The 23,933-nt window shown below is 34.8% G+C and overlaps 1 protein-coding gene across 1 annotated transcript in view; it reads left to right on the plus strand.

The window, feature by feature from the left end:
* Positions 1 to 23,933, plus strand: part of LOC150100291 (intermembrane lipid transfer protein VPS13A-like) — a 254,905-nt gene that overhangs the window by 58,302 nt on the left and 172,670 nt on the right. The window contains exons 4-5 of the mRNA XM_090402628.1: positions 6,710 to 6,777; positions 22,777 to 22,851. Coding sequence (XP_090258754.1) covers positions 6,710 to 6,777; positions 22,777 to 22,851 — 143 coding nt within the window. The remainder of the gene's footprint in view (positions 1 to 6,709; positions 6,778 to 22,776; positions 22,852 to 23,933) is intronic.

Consider the following 23,933-nt stretch of genomic DNA (forward strand, 5'->3'; position numbering starts at 1 on the left):
TTAGGAAAGAACTTGACATTGTCAACATCCAAGAATGCATTAGCAGAGCTAATCTCAGGTGGTATGGTCACTTAAACAGAAAGGGCAAGGAAAGATTAGCAAAACAAGTGTTCTCTGCCAGGTTGGTAGGAAAACGACCCAGAGGAAGACCAAGATATAGGTGGATTGATATGGTACAAAGTGCCTTAGACGATAGAAATATAAGATCTAATAATGTTGGAGTCTTGACAGGTAACAGACAGATTTGGATGAAAATTGTAGATAGGAAGTTAGTAATGATGTAATTTTTCATAGAGTTCTATCATATCCTGTACACTCCTTGAGGGTATATATCAGGAATTTGATGATGATGGTTTTAGTCCCCCCCCCCCCAAGATAATGGTACGAATTCCTTCAGGGGTGTGAACTAGGAATTGAAATTTCCAGGATGTAAAGAGACAAGTGACTAAAGTTTTAAGAAAGCAGGTGCTAGCAAGATTTATTCTTTTATGCCATACAGTGAGGGAAATTTTTAGTTATAATTAGAGACGTAGAAACCATGAGTAACTATTATAGGGTTTTACATTCCAAGGTGGCACAATAATTTCTGTAATGATAAGAAACCATGTTAACAAACAGTAAAAATTGAGACATTTCCAATGGATTATATAGAAAATAGTAATGAAATCCTTATCCAGACATTCTCATAAAATCAGTAACATGCAAAAGGGCATCTCAAGCAAAAATTCGAACCGATTTACTGGCGAGGTCACCTAAACAATGGACATGAAGACTCCTGTATCAAATTTTCTCAACATTGGTACAACTTGAGTTATGTTGAATTATCCCATGCAGAGATAGGGCCTGCATTGTAGTTCATACTATCACTTGGGTGGTAACTGCCCCATGGCTAAATGTTTTATCTGCATTGAGATCAGACATATCACTAATTGTCAGAAATTAGAAAGTTCTGCATCTGTCATTTTAGAACTTTTTTTGAAAGAGTGGGAACATGAGTGGAGCCAATTAGAACAATATATTTATAAAGAGGCATAAAGAAGAATTCCCAGATCTTCCACTTCAGTCTGATAAAAAAAGAAAAAAAACAGGGTGCTTTTGAACAAACTATACTTGGTAAAATCACAAAAAGTGCACAAAAAATCAACCAGAAATTAGCACCAAAATTCTAAAACTGCAGGAGCCACTTTTGCTGTCAAATATGGATGGATTAACATTAGTTAAAATTAATAATAATGAATCTAGTATAACAAATGAAACTATTATACAAGGAGAAATTGGAGAAGAAACAGAAAATCAAGTAAGCTGCCCAAAATAATTTAAAATCCAGACAAGATTACCAGAAAGAAAAGATGAATGAATAAAAAAAAAAGAAATTGAAGACAAGCTAAAAAAAAGGAACAAAATATAAAAGGAGAAGAAATTATAAAAAATGTAAAGATGGAGAAGGTTGTGAATCATCAAATGAAAACTTCTCAGGCTTAGAAGAGTTTATGGATTATGAGGAACCATATCATGCCGATAAAGGGGGGGGGGGGAGAGAGAGAGAGAAAGAAAGATACAATTAAAGCAAAAATGATGAAGTTTACTGATATAAAATTTTCTCAGTACGATTATTATCTACATGAAAAGAAAATATCTAGCTTCCAAATCAAAAACAGTAGCCATGAAATTAAAATAATGGCTAACAACTGTAGAAAAACCAGAAAAGAATTTTCAAGAAGCAGGCTATACAATTGCTCATTCACAGATTTTGTGGACCTTAATGAAGCATTTGATAATTTCTGTCATCCCTTTCTTTAACTCATCTATGAAATTTATGTGGGCAAAAAAAGCTGCTATCCATTATCAAAGATGCCTATGCCAATACAACTATTCAAAATTCAAAAAGGAGTAAAGCAAGGTTGCCCTCTTAGTCCATTGCTCTTTGAATTGGTTCTTGAACCTTTTCTTGCAGTAAGTTGACAATTCGCAGATTGTGCAAAGAATAACAGTTCTCTAACAATTATGACATTGTTAGAGAACTGTTATTTGTCTATACAAACATCACCAGCATATTGGCATATGCTGGTGATGTTTGTATACACAAACCCAATTCCCCACTCAGACCTATAGTAGATGCCACCAATGCACCTTGCTACAGACTGTCTAAACAGCTGGCCAACTCTCTGACCCCCCCCTAACCGGAAGGTCCACTTCCTATATAAAAAAACTCTACCCACTTTAAAGCCCTCACAGAAAATTTAACCTTGAATAATGCAGACATATTGGTAAGCTTTGATATCTCCTCTTTGTTTACCAATATTCCCTTAACTGACACCTTATCTCTCTTAGAAAACGTTTTTCCCTCTGACATCTTAGATCTCTTTTCCTTTGCCATTAACTCTGGGTATTTCTCTTGGAAGAACAAAATCTACAAGCAGATAGACGGAACTGCCATGGGTTCCCCCCCCCTCACCCCCCCTTGCCAATTTCTATATGGAAGATTTCGAAAAACGAGCCATAGACTCAGCCCCACTCAAACCTTCTATCTGGCTAAGATATGTAGATGATGTGTTCTCTATTTGGCCTCATGGTCCAGACACGTTAGACTCCTTCCTCAGTCATCTTACAATAGCCTGCATCCAAGAATCCAGTTTACTATGGAAAAGGAAAAGAACAACTGTTTACCCTTCCTAGACACCTTAGTCACACGCCTGCCTAATGATACACTTGCCTTCACTGTATACAGAAAACCCACACACACAGGCAGATACAGTCACAAACTCTCCCACCACCACCACCCCTCACAGCAATATGGCATCATCAAAACTCTTACTAAGAGAGTCCACAATCTTTGTTCCAGTGGAACCGCCCTTACTACTGAGCTTAACCACATACACAACACTTTCCTCTCCAATGGCTACAGTGAACACAGTATCAAAAAAATAATCAGTTCCTCCCCCATTCCCCGTCCTTCTCGTCAACAAGATCTTAAAAATGCCATCACCATACCCTACATCCGTGGCACATCTGAAAAAATAGCCAAGATACTAAAAAAGTACAACCTACACACAACATACAGGGTGTTCGGGATAAATTTGACATATTTATAATTAATTATATTTTTCCGTAAGTTACATGTATTAACACACACTTCTCTTCATTTAAAAGTTTGGACCCTTCTTCATTCATATACAAGATGTCAGAAAGGATGGATAGCTGGAACCCACCTGAATCATGGAAGAGAATAACTTGTATCATGATGATTCGTGCCCGCCATCAAAATAAGGATATTACGACTGCTGCCCAATGCTCCCTGAATACAGTAAAAACAATCAGGCATGAACTAGAGACTTGCAATGGTGACTACGAGGATGTAGCAAGAAGAAAGATCCCTAGCAGACGATCTGATTGCGCTCGTACAGCAGAATTCCTCGCAAATCTGCAGGAACAGGTGTTGAAGAACCTTGGCATTGGAATTCGGGCTTTGTTCGTGGAGTTGCTAACTGTAGTCAAGCCCTGGATAACAAGGGTAGCCAATGGTAGGCCGTATGTATGGCAGCAGGATTCGGCCCCTTGCCACACCTCTGGGAAAAGTCAAAAATGGTTGTCTGAAAATTTCTACGACTTCACCAGTCCAAATGTTTGGCCTCCAAACTCCCCAGACCTTAACCCCATGGATTATTTTGTATGGGGCGCAGTTGAAAAAGACACCAATCGCACTTCCAGTAATACAAAAGCCCAGTTAATGGATAAAATTAAAACGGTTTTTGCGGCCCTTCCCAGGGAGACTGTAGCATCAGCTTGTTCGAGGTTCCGAAGCAGAATTGAAGCTGTGATCGATGCTAATGGTGGTTATTTTGAGTAAATCTTGTTGATAGTATTGTAATTAACTCTGCCTGTAATGTTTTTTTGTCAATTCATTAAATTTAATAGATACAAAGAAGATTTTCTTTTTCCTTACGAAACTGTCAAATTTATCCCGAACACCCTGTATAAGCCCTACTGCAAACTTGCTACCCTTATCCATTCTACGAAAGATCAGCTCCCTCCTCTCTCGCTGCCTGGAGTTTACAAAGTACCCTGTTCCTGTAAGCTGGCGTACTTTGGACAGACAGGCAGATCAGTATCCATCCTCCTGGAGGAACACGTCTTACATCTGTAAACACAAATGGCCATTCAGGCTTGGCTGACCATGTTTTGGACACTACCCACAGAGTATCATGGAAGAAAACCACCATGCTCCACCACAGCAAATTCAAGAAAGAGAGACTTTTCTTAGAAGCAGTAGCAGCTCTCAGTAACCAACCAAATCTTAATAAATATGGTTGTATTAAGCTTCCGAAGATTTGGGAAGCACTCATCACCAGAGGTCCCACCTTACATTCCAGGCCACCTACTACCGCCCTTAGAGGGCGCTCCACCTAGATTGGACTTTATTGTCACCCATGTGATTGGGCTTAGTATTGTAAGATCTGTGTGTGCATGTTACATTAATTGTTTTTGTAATCCCCGTAGATGTCCTAGTGACTAGGACGAAATATAGGAAGTATTAAATTCTATTTTAATTCTTTTTGAGTGTTGTAAAAAATCCATTAAGCTTCCAACATGATGTCCTCACAGCACTTAAGCCTCTATACACGAAGTATGCTAGATACTAAGTATTAAGTAAGCTAAATGTGTGCAATCCAGATTCTTGGAATTTTCATGCCACCATTATTGTTGATATTAGGGTGATTTATCAGAATTTCACAGGCTTCTTTAACATTTATCAAAGGATTATCAGAAAAAATCAACAGAATCCATTATAATCTCAATGCCACCTTTAAACCACCTACAAAATTAAAAAACATATTCAACCCCTCTAAGGTTCTTGGAGTTTATTGTGTCTACTGCACCTGCAACTTACCTTATATTGGTGAAACTGGACGTACAATCCCTATAAGGAAAAAAGAACACAAAAGATACATTAAATATAACAATTTTGGTGAAGCAGGCCTCTCAGATCATGCTCTCAACACTTTACACTAAATTGATTGGAAAAGCAACCGCTCTTTACACCATACCAAAATCTGGTATGAAAGAAAATTTAAAGAAGCCTGTGAAATTCTGATAAACCACCCTAATAACAATAATGGTGGCATGAAAATTCCAAGAATCTGGATCGTACACATTCAGCCTACTTAATACTTAGTATCTAGCATACTTTAGGACTATAAGCAACCTTCAGTTGGTATTGGAAACTATTACATACCAATTGGTTGAAATTTACATGTACAATCGTGTTTTTAATATATATATTTAAGCATGTTGTTCTCCAGCCCAATGTAATTTTGTAACCAATAGATAATAACAATAATATGACTCTAGCATTGATGTAATCAAGTTTTTTTTTTTTTTCACCAGAGGTCAGGTCAATAATTGTTGTAACAGTTTGTGAGTAACTTTAGCAAACCATGTAGATTATAGTGCAGCTTGTTTCTCTGCATATAGTGTATTATGCTCCAGAAGATGACCTTGATATGAAGGTCGAAACGTCGAGTGTTGATTTTGGTTTATATTAAACTAAAGTTTTACTCAAACATGGTAGTTGTCTCCATAATTTTCCAAAATGTTTATCCATCTGTATTTTCTTTCTCCTAATACTACCAGGCTTTCTTGCACACCTATACTAACTATTCTAGGCCCATGATGAATACCCCTTTACTTTTTTGCCTCAATAAAGATTGAAGCTGATCTGGGTAGTGATCTTTCCATAATGCATAGGGTTATGCACATCCAAAAGGAAGTGTGCTTTGCATTATGGTATACTAAGGCAGCTGATGTGAAGTCATCAGCCTAGTTATGAAAGTACTTCAAAAACTTTGTTTGCTTATACTTGTATAAAGGATCAAACAAGAACATAATTTCTTAGCAAGTATAATCTACTATGTAACCAATTGAATAAACTTTCTAGGATATTGGAGCATTCCTAGAAAGTTTCTAGGATGCTCGAATTGTCAGAATTATCCAATATAATCAATAGACAATTCTCTTGAGTTATATCAGATTCTTCTATGCTCCTAAAATGTTGAAGTGTCTAATATTGAGAATGACAATTTTTTACTTTAATGAGATAGTCAGCAATGAGCTTTATGTTCAAATCATGCTGAGACTTATGCAAACATAACCAGCCAAAGTTCCTGAAAATAGAGGTCCAGTATACCCATACTTGTTGTACTTACTTGGCATACTTGAAATCTGTGTTTTGTGGGTATCTGATTTTGAATGGATTATACTGCCAAAAAAAAATTCCATATCTTAGCCATCAGATTTCTTTCTGTTGGATTTTTCAAGAATGTAGTATATTCATATTACCATAGTGCAGTTCGTTTCGTGCTTGTTGATAGAAGTGTTTTGGCAACATGAAAATCAAAAATCTTGTATATATATATATCATAATATTGTTCATTTGACAAAACATGTATTTGACAAAATTTATAAAATTTTGTACTGCCACTACACAATAATGAATAATTTTACTCAGCACTGAGCACTTTTATGGTTAATTTTGTTAAAGATATGTTGCATTAGAGAAACAAAAGTTAGAATTTATTTATTGTTTTAATTTCTTTATTCAGTAATGAATTGTTAAGTATTTGAACAAATTCTGTGTAAACTGAAACTATATTTTCATTTTAAAATGTTATATCCCTCAATACAGAAAGTAAATTCTCATTATTCTTTTTAGTTTATTGAAAATGAACTTCATTTTATGTTGCATAATTTGGTTGTGACACTTTCTGATGATACTAAAAGGTAAGTTAAATTTTATAAAAATGTTTTATTATCTTGTCTAAGTTATTACTTCTCATATATATTTATTATTTTGTTTTTTTAAAACTTGACTCTCAAAAGGTTATAAATATTTTTTGTATTTTTTAAATTCATTTTTTACCTGGTCTGGAAACAACTTTAGAGACCAAACATGAAACTTTTTCAAGCCAGTTCAGGTCTTTAGTAAGTGGGGCATAAACATCCATACCCATGGCAGTATTCATACTCATAGCCTGTTCGTTGGAATGCAAATAGACTAACCATTCTTGCTAACCAGGCCAGTTGGAAAAACACGTATCTGAAAAGTTTTGTTGAAAAATGAATATCCTGAGGAAACAAATTAACAAAATGTAATTAATCTTTTATTTTATAATGAAAGTAAGTTAATATCATACTTTTTTGGGTGATTCTTTGGTGAGATATTACTCTATATCATTTTCTTGGGATGGAAACTTGAGATCTGATCCTGATGTGAGAAACTTTATCTATTTTCTCAGGCAGGGCTGAGATATCTTGGTGACCTTAGATGAAGATGGATGATTTTTTTATCCTTATAATTTTGGTGTTTTCCTCATAGACATGCTGGCAGACTGCTCCTAGAACATTGTCATTTTAGATGTATACTGAGCATATTGCTGATCACTTTACTTTATATGATGAAGTCAAATGTCAAACAAGCTCTTCAATATATAAAACTGGATGCCATCATGATTTAATCAAGAAAACATAATTTCATGCATTTTATGACAATTCAATAATATATGCAAACACACCTGCTTGGAAAGAAGACAATGGATATCCTCATGGGCAAGCCGTATTGTGCCGTGTAATGAGTCATGTGTTTGTAGCTGTTATAAAGTGGAGGAATATGATTCTCCCAAGTCAGTGCTATTGTGTTCATGTGAAAGTGGCTGTGTTAAAGGGAACTGTGACAGAGTTTGAAAGTGGCATTGTGATAGGATGCCATGTTGCAGGCCTATCTGTTCAACAAATTGTTGAGAACTTGGGCCATCTCAGGTCAACAGTCAGTGATACCATACTGAGATGGAAACATCAGGGATCCACTGCAAGTGCTACCTGCAGTGGACAATCCACCACACTCACTGAATATGACCATAAGGTGTTATGAAAGATAATATGTAAAACCACCATTCATTAGCCGACACATTGAATGCGGTGTTCAGGGTATTGACTGGAACACAAATCTGCACAAAAACATTCAGGACTGACGCTCACAACATGAGTTTCCATGGTAGGACTGCAATATGCAAGCTCCACATTACCCAAACCAACATGCAGCATTGTCTTCAGTGATGCAAAGAGCATATACAGTGGAATGTGGAAGTTTGGAAAGCTGTGTTATGAAGTGATGAATCATGCTACACCCTCTACTGAGCAAATGGATGGATGGGTGGTAGATACCTAGTGAATGTTTCTTGCCAGAGTGCATAACCATAACTATGAAAATCAGAGGTGGCAGTATGATGGTGTGGTCCTGTTTTTCCTGGTTTGACCTTGGACCTCTGTTTGTGGTGTGACGAACATTGAACTCTGAGAGGTATCTGAACGTTCTGGACAATACAATGTTTCCTACTTTGTTGCATTTCTACAGAACTGACCATTGTCTCTTTCAGCAAGAGAGTGCACCGTATCATACGGTTGCTACTCTAACTGCTTAGTTTGTGGACAAGCACATCACCATACTGGCTTTCACAGAGCTCTGATCTCAATCCTATAGAACATCTGTGGGATGAACATCTCTTGACAACAGTAAAGGACCACATTACGTACCTACAGGAAGAATGGTCCAAAATTTTCCATTGATTGCTGTCATATGCTTGTGAAAAGTATGTCTTATAGGATTGCTGCAATCATCACAACAAAAGGAGATCCTACATTTTATTAAGGTGGGCACCATGGCTGTTTGTTCTTCATACAATAGTGTCTGTTGATGTCTTTCCAAGCACTGTATATGAATAATTATTTATTTAAGTGGTATAGTTGAAGTATTATTTTCTTAAACTGATTAAGTAATTAAATTTTTATTTAAATTTTTAAATTGAGCTTTAAAAGAAGCAACATTTACCTTTAGGTTTTCATAAGTTGAACAGTCTTGCTTACCTGCTTAGGATGGCAGTGGATTATTTGCATGTGCATATTTTGGATATGAGTTTGCTATGTACATGCTCATGATTTTTTTTTCTTTTTTGTTCCAAAAAGACAGAATGGATAGAAAAGAGAGAGAGAGAGTTGAAACAAGTTAACCAGCACACAGAAAGAAAGAGAGAATAACTATTATTATTATAATTGTTGGAAGTTTTCCACTTGGTTATACTATAAATTAAATATACCGAGAAATTATATTCTTGGTTTAATCCTTTATCCAAGTGTAAGCAAACAAAGTTTGCCCCTTATGGGATACTAAAGCAAGTGATGTGAAGTCATTAGCTTCTATATATGAGTTGCCCTAGTTCTGAAAATACTTCAGGCGCAAACTTTGTTTGCTTACACTTGGATAAAGGATTAAACCAAGTATATAATTTCTTGGTATCTTTAATTTATATAATTATTATAATATTTTATATAATAAGTTATATTGGATTCATGGAATCTACTACCATTTTGGGATAGTTTTAAACTTATTAATTATTTATCTTTTATTATTTTGACTTACATTCAAGTCATCTTCAGGAATATATATTGTGTGTTTAATACATTTTTATGACTAATTAAGCTGAAGGGGAAAAAAAGCAGAGTATTATATTTATTATTAAGGAAGCATATCCACTTTCACACTTCTCTTGAGGACACGCACACAGTCTACACATTAAAAATATAGTTTAAAAAGGATTGCTGCCTTACAGCTGTTCTGGATCTGTTCGTTTTGTTGAATGCATGTACATTATGGTCTTGTGTTCACCATATCTGAATTGCAGTGGGATAACTGGATCTGATAAGCTGTAGCTGAGATCTGCATTCAAATTGACAGGATTGAGCATTATTTCCAGTGATCGTAATATCTTTCTCTCAATTTTCATTGCATGTGGGATCTCTGATATATCACATTTTTCTAGGTGTCTAGTAGATTGGTTGTCTTCATGTTCTACTGAATTTAGTATATGACTGGACAGAGTTGTGGCAATGGATCTCTCATTTATAATTTTTTTTAGTTGTTGGTAGTATAGGGCATTGCATTCACTCCAAAGACAGTAAAAAACTGGGTAATTCAAGTAGACATGTTTTACTGGTTGAAGCAAAAATCATAGTTTTGTTAGAGGTGTGAACGTAGTTTTTGGATTTTATATTTCTTACGAATTTTTGCTAACTTGATTGTAATGTAGCTGGTGTGTGTGTGTGTGTGTGTGTGTGTGTGTGTGTGTGTGTGTGTGTGTGTGTGTGTGTGTGTGTGTGTGTGTGTTAGAGAGAGAGATCACCTTTTATTTTACTTTTGTCAGTTTCATGGCTTGTTTTGGATGGAGCAGAAATCTAGTAACAATTTTTTTTTTCCTTGCCTTAGTGTTGTGGCTTTTTTGGGGGGAGTCACTAAAATGATAAGACTGAGTATTAAAATATCTATTGGTTTTGGGTAGATTTTTTTTTTTTTTTTTGTAATCTTCAGTCTCTCTCTCTGAAGAATGAGAGAGCCTGTAGAAAGAAAAGAGAACCATTGTTGTAATTCCATATGAAGAAAACATCAGTGTATATTTTTCATAGTCTTAGTCTTAATGGGTAAGTGTTTGTGACTCTTCCTCAAATGTTTCTAAATAGATATTTTCTAGCAGTGCAAATAAAGGGGGTTTCCATTGGCATCTGAGTTTTGTTTGTAGATAGTGTGCTTGTATATCAGTTTTATGATTTTTAAGCAGTGTCATGACTTTTCTGGAGAGTGTGTCTTCTTCAGTGGAATTGTATGTGACAAGGGAAACATCAAAGCTTACCATGATTTCGCCTCTTTTAAGGTGGACTTTATCATAGAAGCAAAATGTTTGATGTTCTTGATAAAAGTGTGTGTGTCTGTCTGTATTATGTACGCCATTAAAAGCTATCAACTACTCTCAGTTAATCTATAACCTAACCTGCCTGTCCTGTCTTGTTTTTGTGTCTGAGTGTGGGTGGGATTAGATGATCAAAATATTAGGATTACATAAGAATTTCTGTACTGAGTATTCTAGGTAAGATTTGCTGAACATATCTGAAAACAGACAAAGAAAATTTCTTGAAGAGAATGGTGAGAACAAGCTAGGTTAGGTTAAACAGGGATCATTAGATTCAGCCTTTTACTTTAAGATGAATAGTTGAGGAATCATGGGAATATAACAAGGATATGTATTTAAGTTGTGTAGAAACTTAAAAGTGTTCAAAACACTATATTTGTATGGTGTAAGGAACATTATACAGAACACTATGCAAGTTGTAAGTCTACTGTTAGAAGTGAAGGAAGTATAGGAAGATGGATGCAAAGTTGGTTGTAAGACAGAGATGTATGCTATCTCTGGTGTTATTCATAATCCATATATATCACATTATGAAGGAAAGTAGCATTGAATTTGATATCAAAATTGGAAATATTCAATTCAGCTTTTCTTTATATAAAGTACTCCGAAAATCAATCTAGTACAATTCTTTAGGATCAGTCTAAATTGAATGACAGCTGTAATAAGTTTAGTATGAAAATAAAATAAGAAATATGACATTAATGAAAATAAATAGAAAGGTGGTAACATTAACTGCATTCTCAGTTGTGCATCTATAGAAGAACCAAAATATTTCAGCTAATTAGGCACAACTTTAAGCAAAGATTGTAAATTAAAGTTTGAAATAGATATTACAGTAGACTTGGCTAGAATGGTGGGTAGCTATTTAAACATATTTATATGGAATGAGGGAAAAATTATCCAAAATGCTAAACTAGCAGTATACAAGACAGTATGCAAGTCAGTAGATAGTATTGATTTGTGTATCTGAGAGTTGGGCTGGAAATAAAACAGTTGATCATAGACTAGAGAACACAAATATGAGAAAATTCTGAGAAAAATTAAATTAAAAAAAAAAGATGACATCAGTGGTAGAAACATATTCTAAATTGGCATTAGAAAGGAACATTATTAGGTTGGTTATTTTGGATTTAAAGGCAAAGCAACTTAGTCTGAGGCCAGTGTTTGTGTCTGTTAATTGCATTATGTTTTTATGGCTGGTTTGTCTGCCTTGCAGGATGAACAAACCTTAGTTTTCTAGGAGGATAAACCTGCCTCTTCCATATGAGCCTAGCATATTATTAGCATTTGAGAATGTGTGAGCAGAAGTAATTTAGGTGATCATCACTGTCCAATGGCCATTGGTGTCCAATGCTTATTTCATCATTCATCATTTCTCTCTGTCCATTGCCAGGTGACTTAAATCCTACAAACTCTTTCTGCACCACTCCTTCACATCATCTATCCACTCTTGCCTTAGCCATCCTCTTCTGTTTATACCATCCATTGTGCCAAGCATCAAGGTTTGATCATTCTAATTTTATTTGGATAAAAAAAGAACTTGCATAACAAAATTTTACGTTCAGATATCAAATATGATGTATCTTTACAATGTGATGCAATATTCTGATTTTTAGGCCTTCTACTATTTTATTTTCTTGCATATGGTGATAAGACATTCATTTTATTCATATCCTTGCTGTTTGTGCACAGGTAAAATTTCATTAAGAAATTTTTTTTAAAAGTAGATGAATTACAATCCAAAGATTAGAAACAATGGCTATGTTTAACAGTGTGATAAACAAATGCAGCCTACACTTAAATGCGTTTGGTATCAGTAATCTTGAAAAACTAATAACTGGTATGAGACCTAACATAGAGAGTCAGGGAAACTAAATTATAATATGAGGAATGGTGAGAATATGTGTGTGTAAGAGCAACAGTGTTATGTAACTGTGTAAATGAGAGGAATGAGCATTATCATGGAAATGATTACAAGGAGAGAACAATTTTTTTGTGATGTCTAGTTCAGACCCATCAAATACATGCAAAGATTTCTGCATATATAAGGAACTAGAGAAGAACAGAGATCTGCAAGTTGTCCAACTGTGGCATGCAGACTACAGACAAGAGTATACAACAAAACATGCAGCTAGCTTATTTTATCTCTACATGAATGCTAGGAGTATCAGAAACAAAGGAATATAGTCTATTGCCTTGGTCAATACATTGGTACCACAGATTGTAGGCATTAGTAGGACCTGGCTATCAGAATGAGACATACTAACTGGTATCAAGCATAAAGGGTACAGTATTTTTAGGAAGGATAGACAGAATAGGAGAGGAGGGGATGTGCTGCTAATATCAAATGACTTGAATCCGGTTAGTATTGAGACCTATGTAAGCATGAAGATCAGCTACAGATCACGAGTGGCAAAATACATACCTGGTTACTGATTAGTTGACTCTAAGTGGTTCAACCTGCTTCACAATCTCTCTCTCTCTGATCCTTGGTGATCAGAGAGAGAGAGAGAGATTGTGAAGAACCATCAGCAAACAGCAGTCACTCAAAATGTAACACCAAACCCATTCAGTTTTGCCCAGTGGTGGCTCATGGCTTGAAATCGTGGGGGTGTTGCAACTTTCGAAATATACATACACACTGTAAGTACAGTGTATACGTGTTTGGATAAAATATCAAAATTACGATAAAAATTAAAAAAATTAAACATGAAACAATATTGTTTATTATCGATAAAATTATACAATTTGGTATAATTCAAAATTACTTAAAAATAAAATATATTCTTCTTGTTTTGTTTCATGAAAAAATATTGTTTATTATCAATAAAATTATAAAGTTTAGTATAATTCAAAATTACTTAAAAATAAAATCCATTATCATAACCCCAATAATATTCTAAAATAAAAACTATAACAAATGTTATGTCTTTAATTGTAATGTCCAAATATTTAAAGAGACAGAGTAAACATGATAAGCACTATGAACACTCTACTACTGGCTCAAACTGCATATAAACAACAGTGGAACTGCGTGACTGCATTACTCTAATAGCTCGCCTCTCACTATGACGTGCATATGCTTACACGCTTAGCAAATACTAGCAATATGACACTGTGGTAAACACAGTGCTGCTAGCGTCCTTTGCCCTCCAAAGTGCTACAAGATGGATTTTTATTATTTTTTATACAAAGTAAGAGAATTGCATAGGATTGTTGATGATAAAATTAAATATTACAAGCAAATATTAATAAATATATTTATGTATCGAGAAAAATTGGGGGTGCTGCAGTTCTGCAGTGCCTATACATGAGCCGCCCCTGGTTTTGCCATCACTTTCCTACGCAGATGCATGTTCGTCGATGATCACTGGATGTGGGATCTACAGTCTACTTCTCACAGAGGCTAACAGTATTAATTTGGATGCAGTTAACATTCAGATCCCCCCCCCCCCCCCCCCCCCCCCCCCACACACACACACAACAGTAATGTTTCACCAAAAGAAGTAGAACCCTTAAATAACTTATATAACAATAAAAAAAATTGTTATGCCTACAGCAGTAAGGTTAATACAGTTGTCAGATTAAATACCCTGAAACTTGGTAGGTATACTACCCTAACCAGATGATGAGGATGAGATTTTGAGAATCAAAAAAAAGTTCAAAAATGACTTAAATATGGTGGTGTGAATGAGATAAAATTACATTAATTAACTATCCATTAACTGGACGGCATTTCACAATCACATGCCATCGATTAACTGGACCGCATGTGATTGTGAAATGATTCAGTTAGTGACAAAGTTATTTTATGTTTTTTTCATAAAATAATGTGATACAAAAAACATATCACAAAGAGCTTACATGCTGTAAGCTGTCAATGAGATCCGAATGATCAGTCGAGATGATGTTCAGTGTGTAGGCCTTTGTTTAGCAATAGCTGATATTGCCATACAGCATTATCTACAGCAAAATGCAACTGATCTGTTAAAAGGGTTTGCACATGATGCATGATTTTGTCTTTCAAATCTGCCAGGTGAAGAACTAACTTTGCCTTGATACACAATGCTTTTGAGGTAACCCCAAAGCCAAAATTCGCAGAGGTTAAGGTATGGGGAATGCAATGGGCATTTTATGGAAAATGAGTGACATATTACTCTATCCTCTGTGAAATGTTGATGCAATAATTGTTGAACTTCACATCCTATGTGGAGAGGTGCTCCACTTGCATCAACACTGTTATGTTCAGACACCCTCTTTCCTGTATTGCTGGATGAAAAACTGCTCAACATGTCCTGATAATGCACATCTGTGACTTTGCAAATCAAAGGTCTGGTTCCATGGATTTCTTTAAAGAAAATGGCCTTATTATGAACTTCTTGAAATGCATAGGGAAACTGTGTAGCCCAGATGTTGCAGTTTTCAGTGTTAACTGTTCCGCAAACTTGAAATGCATTTCATCACCCCATAGAATTTAATAAAAAGTTTTTTCACTTGGTTATATGTTAAATTAAACTTGCCAAGAAATTATATTCTTGTTTAATTCTTTATCCAAGTGTAAGCAAGCAAAGTTTGTGCATAAAGTATCTTCACAACTAAGGTTCTTGTATATACTGGCTAATGACTGGGTAGTGATCCTGTAAAAATATCTCGTATAATTAATTTTTTTTTTTTTTTTTTTTTTTTTTTATGTTCAATTTTACAATGTTTCTGAATATTTTGAATTTGGAAATTATATTGTACTAAAACAAGTAAATAATTCTGCTGTAAAAGTGCTTAAAATATCAATATAAGTTGACCTGTATGTGGAACAATAAGTAAGGGATTATCGCGATGACGAAGCAACAAGAGGTCACAAGGTTTTGTGATGTTAGAAAAAAGCACCAAGAACGGAGAGAACAAGAATGGCGTTATCACACTAGCGGCAAATCCCAAGACTTACTTTGTAAAGAACAAAGGATTGGGAATTGTATAAAGAAAGACAGAGACAAACCAGCGGTGCTTTTTTTTTTGGAGGAGCTTTTTTGCTTTGGGCTTTTTGAATTTTCATCTTTAGATAGTAGGTTCCCAGCGCTGTCCGTTTCCAAGGACATGCTTCTGATGCAGATTTAGGAGAGGCTGTATTTCCTGACGATGATTCCGAGGAAGCAAGGACATGCCACAAGAACGTAGGTACCTGCAGACTTCGACGGAAATTCCAACAAAAGCTCTCCAGGAAACTTTTGTATCAGGACCGCCAGAATTGTCCAAACAGCTGCTATCGCCCAGGAACAGGATGCAACATCGAATCGATACAACTAAAGGTTGTGCTAACTGATTGGACTGTCTAACCAAGGGTTTATGTCTAAGCAAGCACCATTTTTGTTAATGTCAAGGGCTTACAAGTCGATATTGTATGTGCGCTTAAAGGGAATTGTATGTAACTAAGTGGTAATTAAGTCAGTATCTTTAAGGGAAATTTTAGATGTTAACTTGTTAGTTTAATGAATGAATATGTGCTTAGTTGTGATTTAGGGGGACTATTTGTTTAAGTCACGTTAGTTAGTATTGTAAATTGTGGTATCTAAGCACTGTGTGTATTGAGAATTTGAATGTTAATATTGCCTTCCCAGTAAGTGAAGGGGCTTAGAGAAAATACTTCTCTTATTTGTATATGTATTGTACTACTTTTTTTTTTTGCTTAGAATAAAATATTTTGTGTTGTAACTACTTTGCCTATTCTCTAGCCAATGCACTATCTTCCAAAAAATTAGCGAATCTTGTGCATGTTATAGTTTGGTTAGCCACACCTTGCATTAAGATAAATTTGCGAATAGTTAAAATTTCCTGTTTTCCTCACCTTAACACTCAAATTATATTAACTTAATCAGAATGCTGCAGTCAATTAAAAAAAAATTTTTTTTTCTGGTTAAATTGTGCGAAAGTTGGTGAACTGCATATGTTAAATAGGCTGACAACTTTAGGTCTGTTTAACAGCAGGGGAACAGAAATTTAAACTTGGTAGAATTATCTTTTAAGCAGATTAATGTTTTATTTATGAGAGTTGATGGAAGCTAAGGTGCAGTAAAACTTAAAGTAGTACAAAGGCACAGTCGACGACAACTAGCTAACAAATAAGATATATATAAAATAATTATATATATAAATATTACAATGGTCCATTTTTACAGCCCTTCTCATAATGCATATCATTATACACATCCAAAAGGATGTGTTTTGCATTATGGGATACAAATAGTCTTAATCGTGAAGATAGCTTGTCGACAAATTTTGTTTGCTTTAACTTGGATAAAGGATCAAACAAGAATATAATTTCTGGGCAAATTTAATTCACTCCAGAGGATGTTCCAAGACCAATCCTCATCTGCCTCCATGCTTGCCAGAAATGTTGACACCGAATTTATGTGGATAGCACTGCAATGCTTTACACTAAGTTCTTCATACCATTTTGTATGACAAATCTAATTGTCTTGCTATGGCACGTGCACTGCATGAACCTACAGCATTCTCATTTGACTGCTCAACAACTGTAGTTGTAGCATCTTCAGTCATTTGCAGAATTTTAGATTTATGACCTCTTCCTGGTTGGAATGTGAAACTGTCTTTCTCTTCAAATCGACTAACCATGCATTGCACTGCATTTGGTGTCATTGGATCTTTTCATGAAGTATTTAGGCATCTGTACTTATAAAGTGCTGCTGCAACATTTTACTCATTACCTCTAGATACACTTCACAAGCAAGGAATTTAGGTAAAGTGAGATCCATCATGCAAGTCGAATGACTGCAGAGTCGGTCTCTCTCTTTCATTTGCACTGCCTTATGGCTGACGTGATATGCAAAGTTCACTATCTCTTCAAAGTTCACATCTGAACAAAGTTCACCATATTTCCCCTATTGGTACTTTTGGAACTAATTTTTTTGTTAGAATCTCTTCTCTGTGATCTGGTTAGGATACACAACAAATTTGTGGTTTTTTCTATTAGTTCTCTCTACAGATTGCTCTGAATAGAGATATTTTAATTTGAAAACCCTTTATAACAGGAAAACATCTAAAAACACTCTTTTACTTATTCGATTGTAGTTGAGGGGTCCCCCTTAGTTTCAAGGGAATAGTGTAGAAATATATATATTTTTTAAATGACTTAATTTTAGTTACGAGGGTGGTCTGAAAAGCTCTTGTCCTCGACCATAGATGGCAACACTATCGGCAAGAGATTTTTTTTTTTTCTAAGTTGGTACATCTGTCATAAGCATCCATGTGAAATTGCAAGTCATTCTATCAATAGTTTGTTTTATACAGCTGTTTGAAGCAAAAGTATTGTCTGTATCCCTTGAAATGGATAAAATTGAGTATTGTGCAGTTATAAATTTTTTTTTGTAAAAGAAGGTTTAATGGTAAAAGAAATTCATTCAAAGTTCATAAAAGTTTATGCGTACTCTTCTCCTTCATTTTCAACAATTAAGAAATGGGCTGCCGATTAAATGTGGCCATACCAGCCTTGAAGATGATCCATGTGAAAGCCATCCAAAAAGTGTAACAACACCAGAAATCATTGATCAAGTGCACGATATGGTATTGGCTGACCAGCGAGTCAAAGTGCATGAAATTGCTGAGACTATGGGCATTTCAAAAGAACACGTAGGATATATTTTGCATGAAGAATTGCATATGAAAAAGCTTTGCGCAAGATGGGTGCTGCTTGCTCACAGCAGATCAAAAACTCACTCGCATGAAAATCTCTGAACAGCAGTGCTTGGAGCATTTTAACAAAAATAAAACTGATTTTGAGCATTGATTTCTTACTATGGATTTGACTTGGATTCACCATTACATGCCAGAATCCAAACAGCAGTCAAAACAGTGGACAGAAGCTTGTTATTCTGCGCTAACGAAGACAAAGTTGGTTCCATCAGGAAAGGTCATGGCATCGGTGTTTTGGGATGTTAAAAGCATTTATTAATTATCTAGAAAAGGGTAAAACAATAACCGGGGAATGTTATTCTGATCTTTTAACCAGACTAGATGAAAAAATTTGTGAGAAAAGATGGAAAAAGACGATTTGTAGAAGAAAAAAATCATCTTTGATCAGAACAATGCACCTGCCCACATGGTGAACCCATGGCTGTCCCCTCGTTTGGCAAGGAAAGTTCTACAAACAGATAGAGGGGACAGCCATGGGTTCACCACTTTCCCCACCCTTGGCCAATTTCTTTATGGAGACATTTGAAGAAAAAGCCTTAAACTCCGCCCCACAAAAACCCACTATTTGGCTTCGTTATGTGGATGATGTGTTTGCTATTTGGCCACATGGCTCAGACTCACTCCACTCCTTCCTAACACACTTAAACAACCAACATCCCAGAGTCCAGTTCACCTTAGAAAAAGAGGAAAACAACACCCTACCCTTCCTAGACACTTTAATCACCCGCCAGCTTGATGGATCTTTGGTTTTCTCTGTTTACAGAAAACCCACCCACACTGGCAGATACATTCACCAGCAATCCCCCCCCCCCCTCACAACAATATGGGGTGATAAAAACACTATATAACAGGGCAAAATTAATCTGCTCAGATGACAAGGCCCTGACTATAGAACTAAACCACATCCTCAACACTTTCTTAGCCAATGGCTATAACCCCAAAAAAATCCAAAAAATACTAAAACCTGAAAACCACAACCCCCCCCCTCCCCCCTCAACAATAAAGACTACACCAAGTCTATCACTATCCCCTACATCCAGGGCACCTCTGAAAAAATAACTAATATCCTCAAGAAATATGACCTTACTTCCTGTTACAGACCATATAAAAAGTTGGCATCCCTTATCCGCTCTACCAAAGACCAACCACTTCCCCTAGACCTACCTGGTGTATACCAGGTCCCTTGCAGCTGCAAATTGTCCTACTTTGGCCAAACAAGCAGAACAACAAATATCAGGATTTCAGAACACCAAGACTACATCCGGTTTCACCAGTACAGCCGCTCTGGGCTGGCAGACCATGCCTTAGATACCCACCATAAAATTCGTTGGAAGAAGACAAAAATAATCCATCGCAGCAAGTTTAAATACGAAAGATTATTCAAAGAATCTTCAGCAGCTCTAAAAAACGTTCCTAACCTCAACAAATTTGGGTGCATGAAACTGCCCCAAATTTGGGAGACTTTCATTATGAGAACTTCAGCCCAACGGCCAAGACTACCAAATTAGCCCGCAAGAGGGCACCATTAGGACTTTAGGAACAAAATTAGTGTCTTAATTTCTGCCTCATTTGCTTTGTTAGTTCCTGTAGTGCACATACCATATCTTTATGTTCCTGAAGATGACAATGTGACATTGTCGAAATATAGAAGTGATTCATTAAAGTTATCTTTAATTAATTTACTTTATATGCGTTGTTAATTCCGTAAATTAATTACCAGTTCTGTTTAATTCAAAACTATTAAATCTTAAATTAAAAAATTTCGACATTGTGGTCAGCTTTGATATTACCTCTTTGTTTACCAGTGTAATTGTTTCTGAATGATTTCCATTCAGATCCTTCTCATTATTACTTTTTTGCATTAAAATTCATATTAGGGGAAGAAGTTAATATAACTTAAGTTATATTTCCTTCCTCATTTCAAGCCATTTCTGTATAGAGATTTTATAAATTTATGATATTACAAATGTTAATGTTATAATGTTAAATTTATAATGTTCCAAATTAAAATATCATGGATCATTGGTTGAGAGAAGGAGTTTAAATAAAAAGTGTAGCAAGAAGTTCGATGTGTTTCTAGTGACATGAAGATTGGTCAAGCAGATAGTGACGAATATACAGATTAAGGCACTAGCATTACTTGTGTAGCAGATGAATAGAGGAAAAGGGAAGTGTTGTTTTTGGTAATACTAATCATCACTAAATCATAAAAAACATAAATATGACCCAAGTTATTTATTACTCGGATTCACGATCACAGGAAATCCCAAGGCTCCTGATGCAGCATGTATGTCATAAGATCTTATCTTATACCACCAGCTAAATTGTGCAGACATTTTGAAATGAACCATTCGGAATATAAACATAAAGATGTCAAATTTTTTGAAAGAAATTTTGAGTTTCTTGAAAAAGTAAACATTTTATGTTGAAAATGTTGTCAGTTAACGAAAGGGCAACAATGGCTTCCTACAAAGTAAGCTACCGTATAGCGCTCGCAGGTGAAGCACTACAATTTCTGAAATTCTCATAAAACCATGCATCAAAGATGTTCAGTAAGAACTCTTCAACAATTTGATAGTTTCTTTCTCAAATAATATAGTTTCATGCAGAATTCATGATATGTCTGAGGATATTGAACTTATTTTAAGACTTCAGTCATGTGATGAGTATTTTTTACAATTAGAAGAGATAACAGACATTGCAAACCTATCAATTTTATTAGCTTTTGTTTGTTATTACTACAATAATTCTATTGAAGAAGACATTACACTATGAAAATTTACAAACCAATACAACAGGAGAAATGTTATTTAAATGTATTGACGATTTTATGAAGACTCTTAGAATAAGTTGGGAGAAAGGTGTCGATGTATGTAGCGATGGTGTGATATCAATGACAAAGACTTGCAAAAGGGGGAGTAATTAAAAATGTGAATTAAAAATTCTGCTAAAATGTGTATGAGTAGTCGTGTTCTTCATAGATATGCATTGGTTGCTCGAAATATCCCTTCATCTTTAAAATGTATTTTAGATGAAGCAGTAAAAATTATAAACTTTGTGAAAACACAACCATTAAAAAACAAGGTCATTCAAATTTATATGTGAAGATATGGGCAGCCAACATACTGAAATTAGATGGCTGTCATGTAGAGTTCTTGTCAGATTGTTTGAATTACAAGAAGAGCTTGCCATAGTCTTACACAATGAATTTCTATTAGCAGATCACTTTAGCTACATTTCATGGCTGAGTCAAATTGCTTATTGAGTGGGATATATTCACAAAATTGAATGATGTTTCTCCCTCCTTTCATGGAAAAAATATAAATATTTTCAACACAAAAGGTAAATTACGATCATTATTCTGAAAGTTACAACATTGGACGATAGATGTTGAAAAAATAATTATATGGATCCATTTCCAACTTTAAATGACTTTTTATGGAATTGAACTGTGAAATTGACAAGTAAATTTGAAAATAAATTATTTTCATCTAAAATCACTAAATGTGGCATTAAATGAATACTAAAAGATGACAATAACATAGGAACTATCTACTTCAGAATATGAAAATCTCATTGAACTGACATCATACAGTCATATAAAAGTTAAATTGAATGTAGTTTCATTAAGTGAGTTTTGGGGTGACTTAAAAAAAGAATATCCAAATTTATTCAAAAAGGCAATTCATTGTTTGTTGCTGTTTAGTACTACATATTTGTGTGAAAGTGGATTTTCGCTGAACACTGTGACAAAAACAAAATACAGAAGTGAGTTGGATGTCACTCCTGATATTAGAATTCACTTGTCCACAATTAAACAAAATTTTAAAGAATATTGAAAGAAAAGAAGTTTATTTCTTCACATTAATTATCAGTTTAAATTAATAATGCTTTTCCATTATTAATCTGTTGCTTTTTTGTATTTTCAGTAAATTATTTTTGATTTTTTGATTCATTGTTTTATTCATAATTAGTAAAAGTTGTCAGGGTTCCAAAATTTTTTATCAAGGTGAAAAGGGTTCTGCGATTAAAATAAGTTGGGAACCACTGAGTTAGTTTGTGATGACCACTGCCATAAAGTTGTTGATTGCCATCTAGAAAAAAACAAAAAAACATGTTGGTTTTGCTAGTTTGTAGACCAAGTTTCAAGTTGCAAACAATATCAACAAGCAAATAATCACATCAGAATTTTGATTTCCTTTTGACAAAATTTGTAGAATATATATTTTCATAACTTCATTTTCAGATTACTGCTACACTTTCCTAATTTTTATTTATTTAGCTCAGACGTAATGAAAATTCATCTTAAAGATGTTTCTACTATTGTTGAGCAGAGACCATCAGCAGAAGCTATCAAGTAAGCAGATTTAAAATGTTGATAATTAAAATTTCATTATTAAGCATAACTTTTTCAAAGTTGCGTATAATTTTAGTTCTTTTCTTTTATTTTTTTATGCACTATTTTAGTTAATTTATGCACATAGTTGACTTTAGGAGTGTAGGAACTCTGGATTTGTAGAAAAGAAAGTCAAGACTCCTTTCTCTCTCTCTCTTGCTGTAATGAATTCACAGATTCATACATATAGTGGATGAAATGTATGGAATGAGATAAGGAAATATCTCATATTTTGCAACATTGAACTGGCATCCATACTCCAGTAGGGATAGAGAAGAATAAAAAGAGAAGATCCCAAATTATGCAATGTTTTACATGATGTCACAGCAAACGTGCACTGTTTATTCCTTGAAAGTGTCAAGAATCATGGGCTGGGGGAAAGACAAATTTAGAAAGTGAGATGGGCGATTTGTGAGAGAACTAAAATATATGGATTTATGTTAAGTTGTTTAGGAGTATGCTCAGACAATGAAGTGAGTGAATGAAGACAATGAAAATGAGGTGAATCATTTTGTCTTTTAATTGTGTGTCCTCTGGCTAAACAATCAGCTTGAATTTTTGAGAGGGAAACCCTGCCATATAGATTTATATTACAAAGACTAAATTTCGATTTGAGGCTTGATGATGATGGAAATGAACTTCATTGAAGCAGAAAATTTAACTAGCATATGTTGGGGCAAGAATAGTTTTAAATAGAATTTTTGTGAAATTTTTAGTCAGAGGGTATTTTTATTTTAATTATTATTCTTATTTATGTATTCCTTTTTTTTCACCATAGAATCATTTGCATTCATTTTGATACTTTCATTGCCTTGTGAACACATCTGGGGGGTGGTCTTATGGTATATTCCCTATCGTACCTGACTGCTTAAGGATTAAAACTTTAATTGCAGCCTGCAAAATAAATAATTCATTCATCATTCATTCATTCATTCATTCATGGCTTACACAACTTTTTATTAGGAATAAGGTGGTTGGTCTTATGCCTACTGAATATATTCATCATCATCATCATCAAATTCCTGCCATGTACCCTCAAGGGG

This window comes from Typopeltis vanoorti, chromosome 13 (genome assembly GCF_054136105.1).
Source record: "Typopeltis vanoorti isolate ZY-2024b chromosome 13, IOZ_Tvanoo_1.0, whole genome shotgun sequence".
NCBI lineage: Eukaryota > Metazoa > Arthropoda > Arachnida > Uropygi > Thelyphonidae > Typopeltis > Typopeltis vanoorti.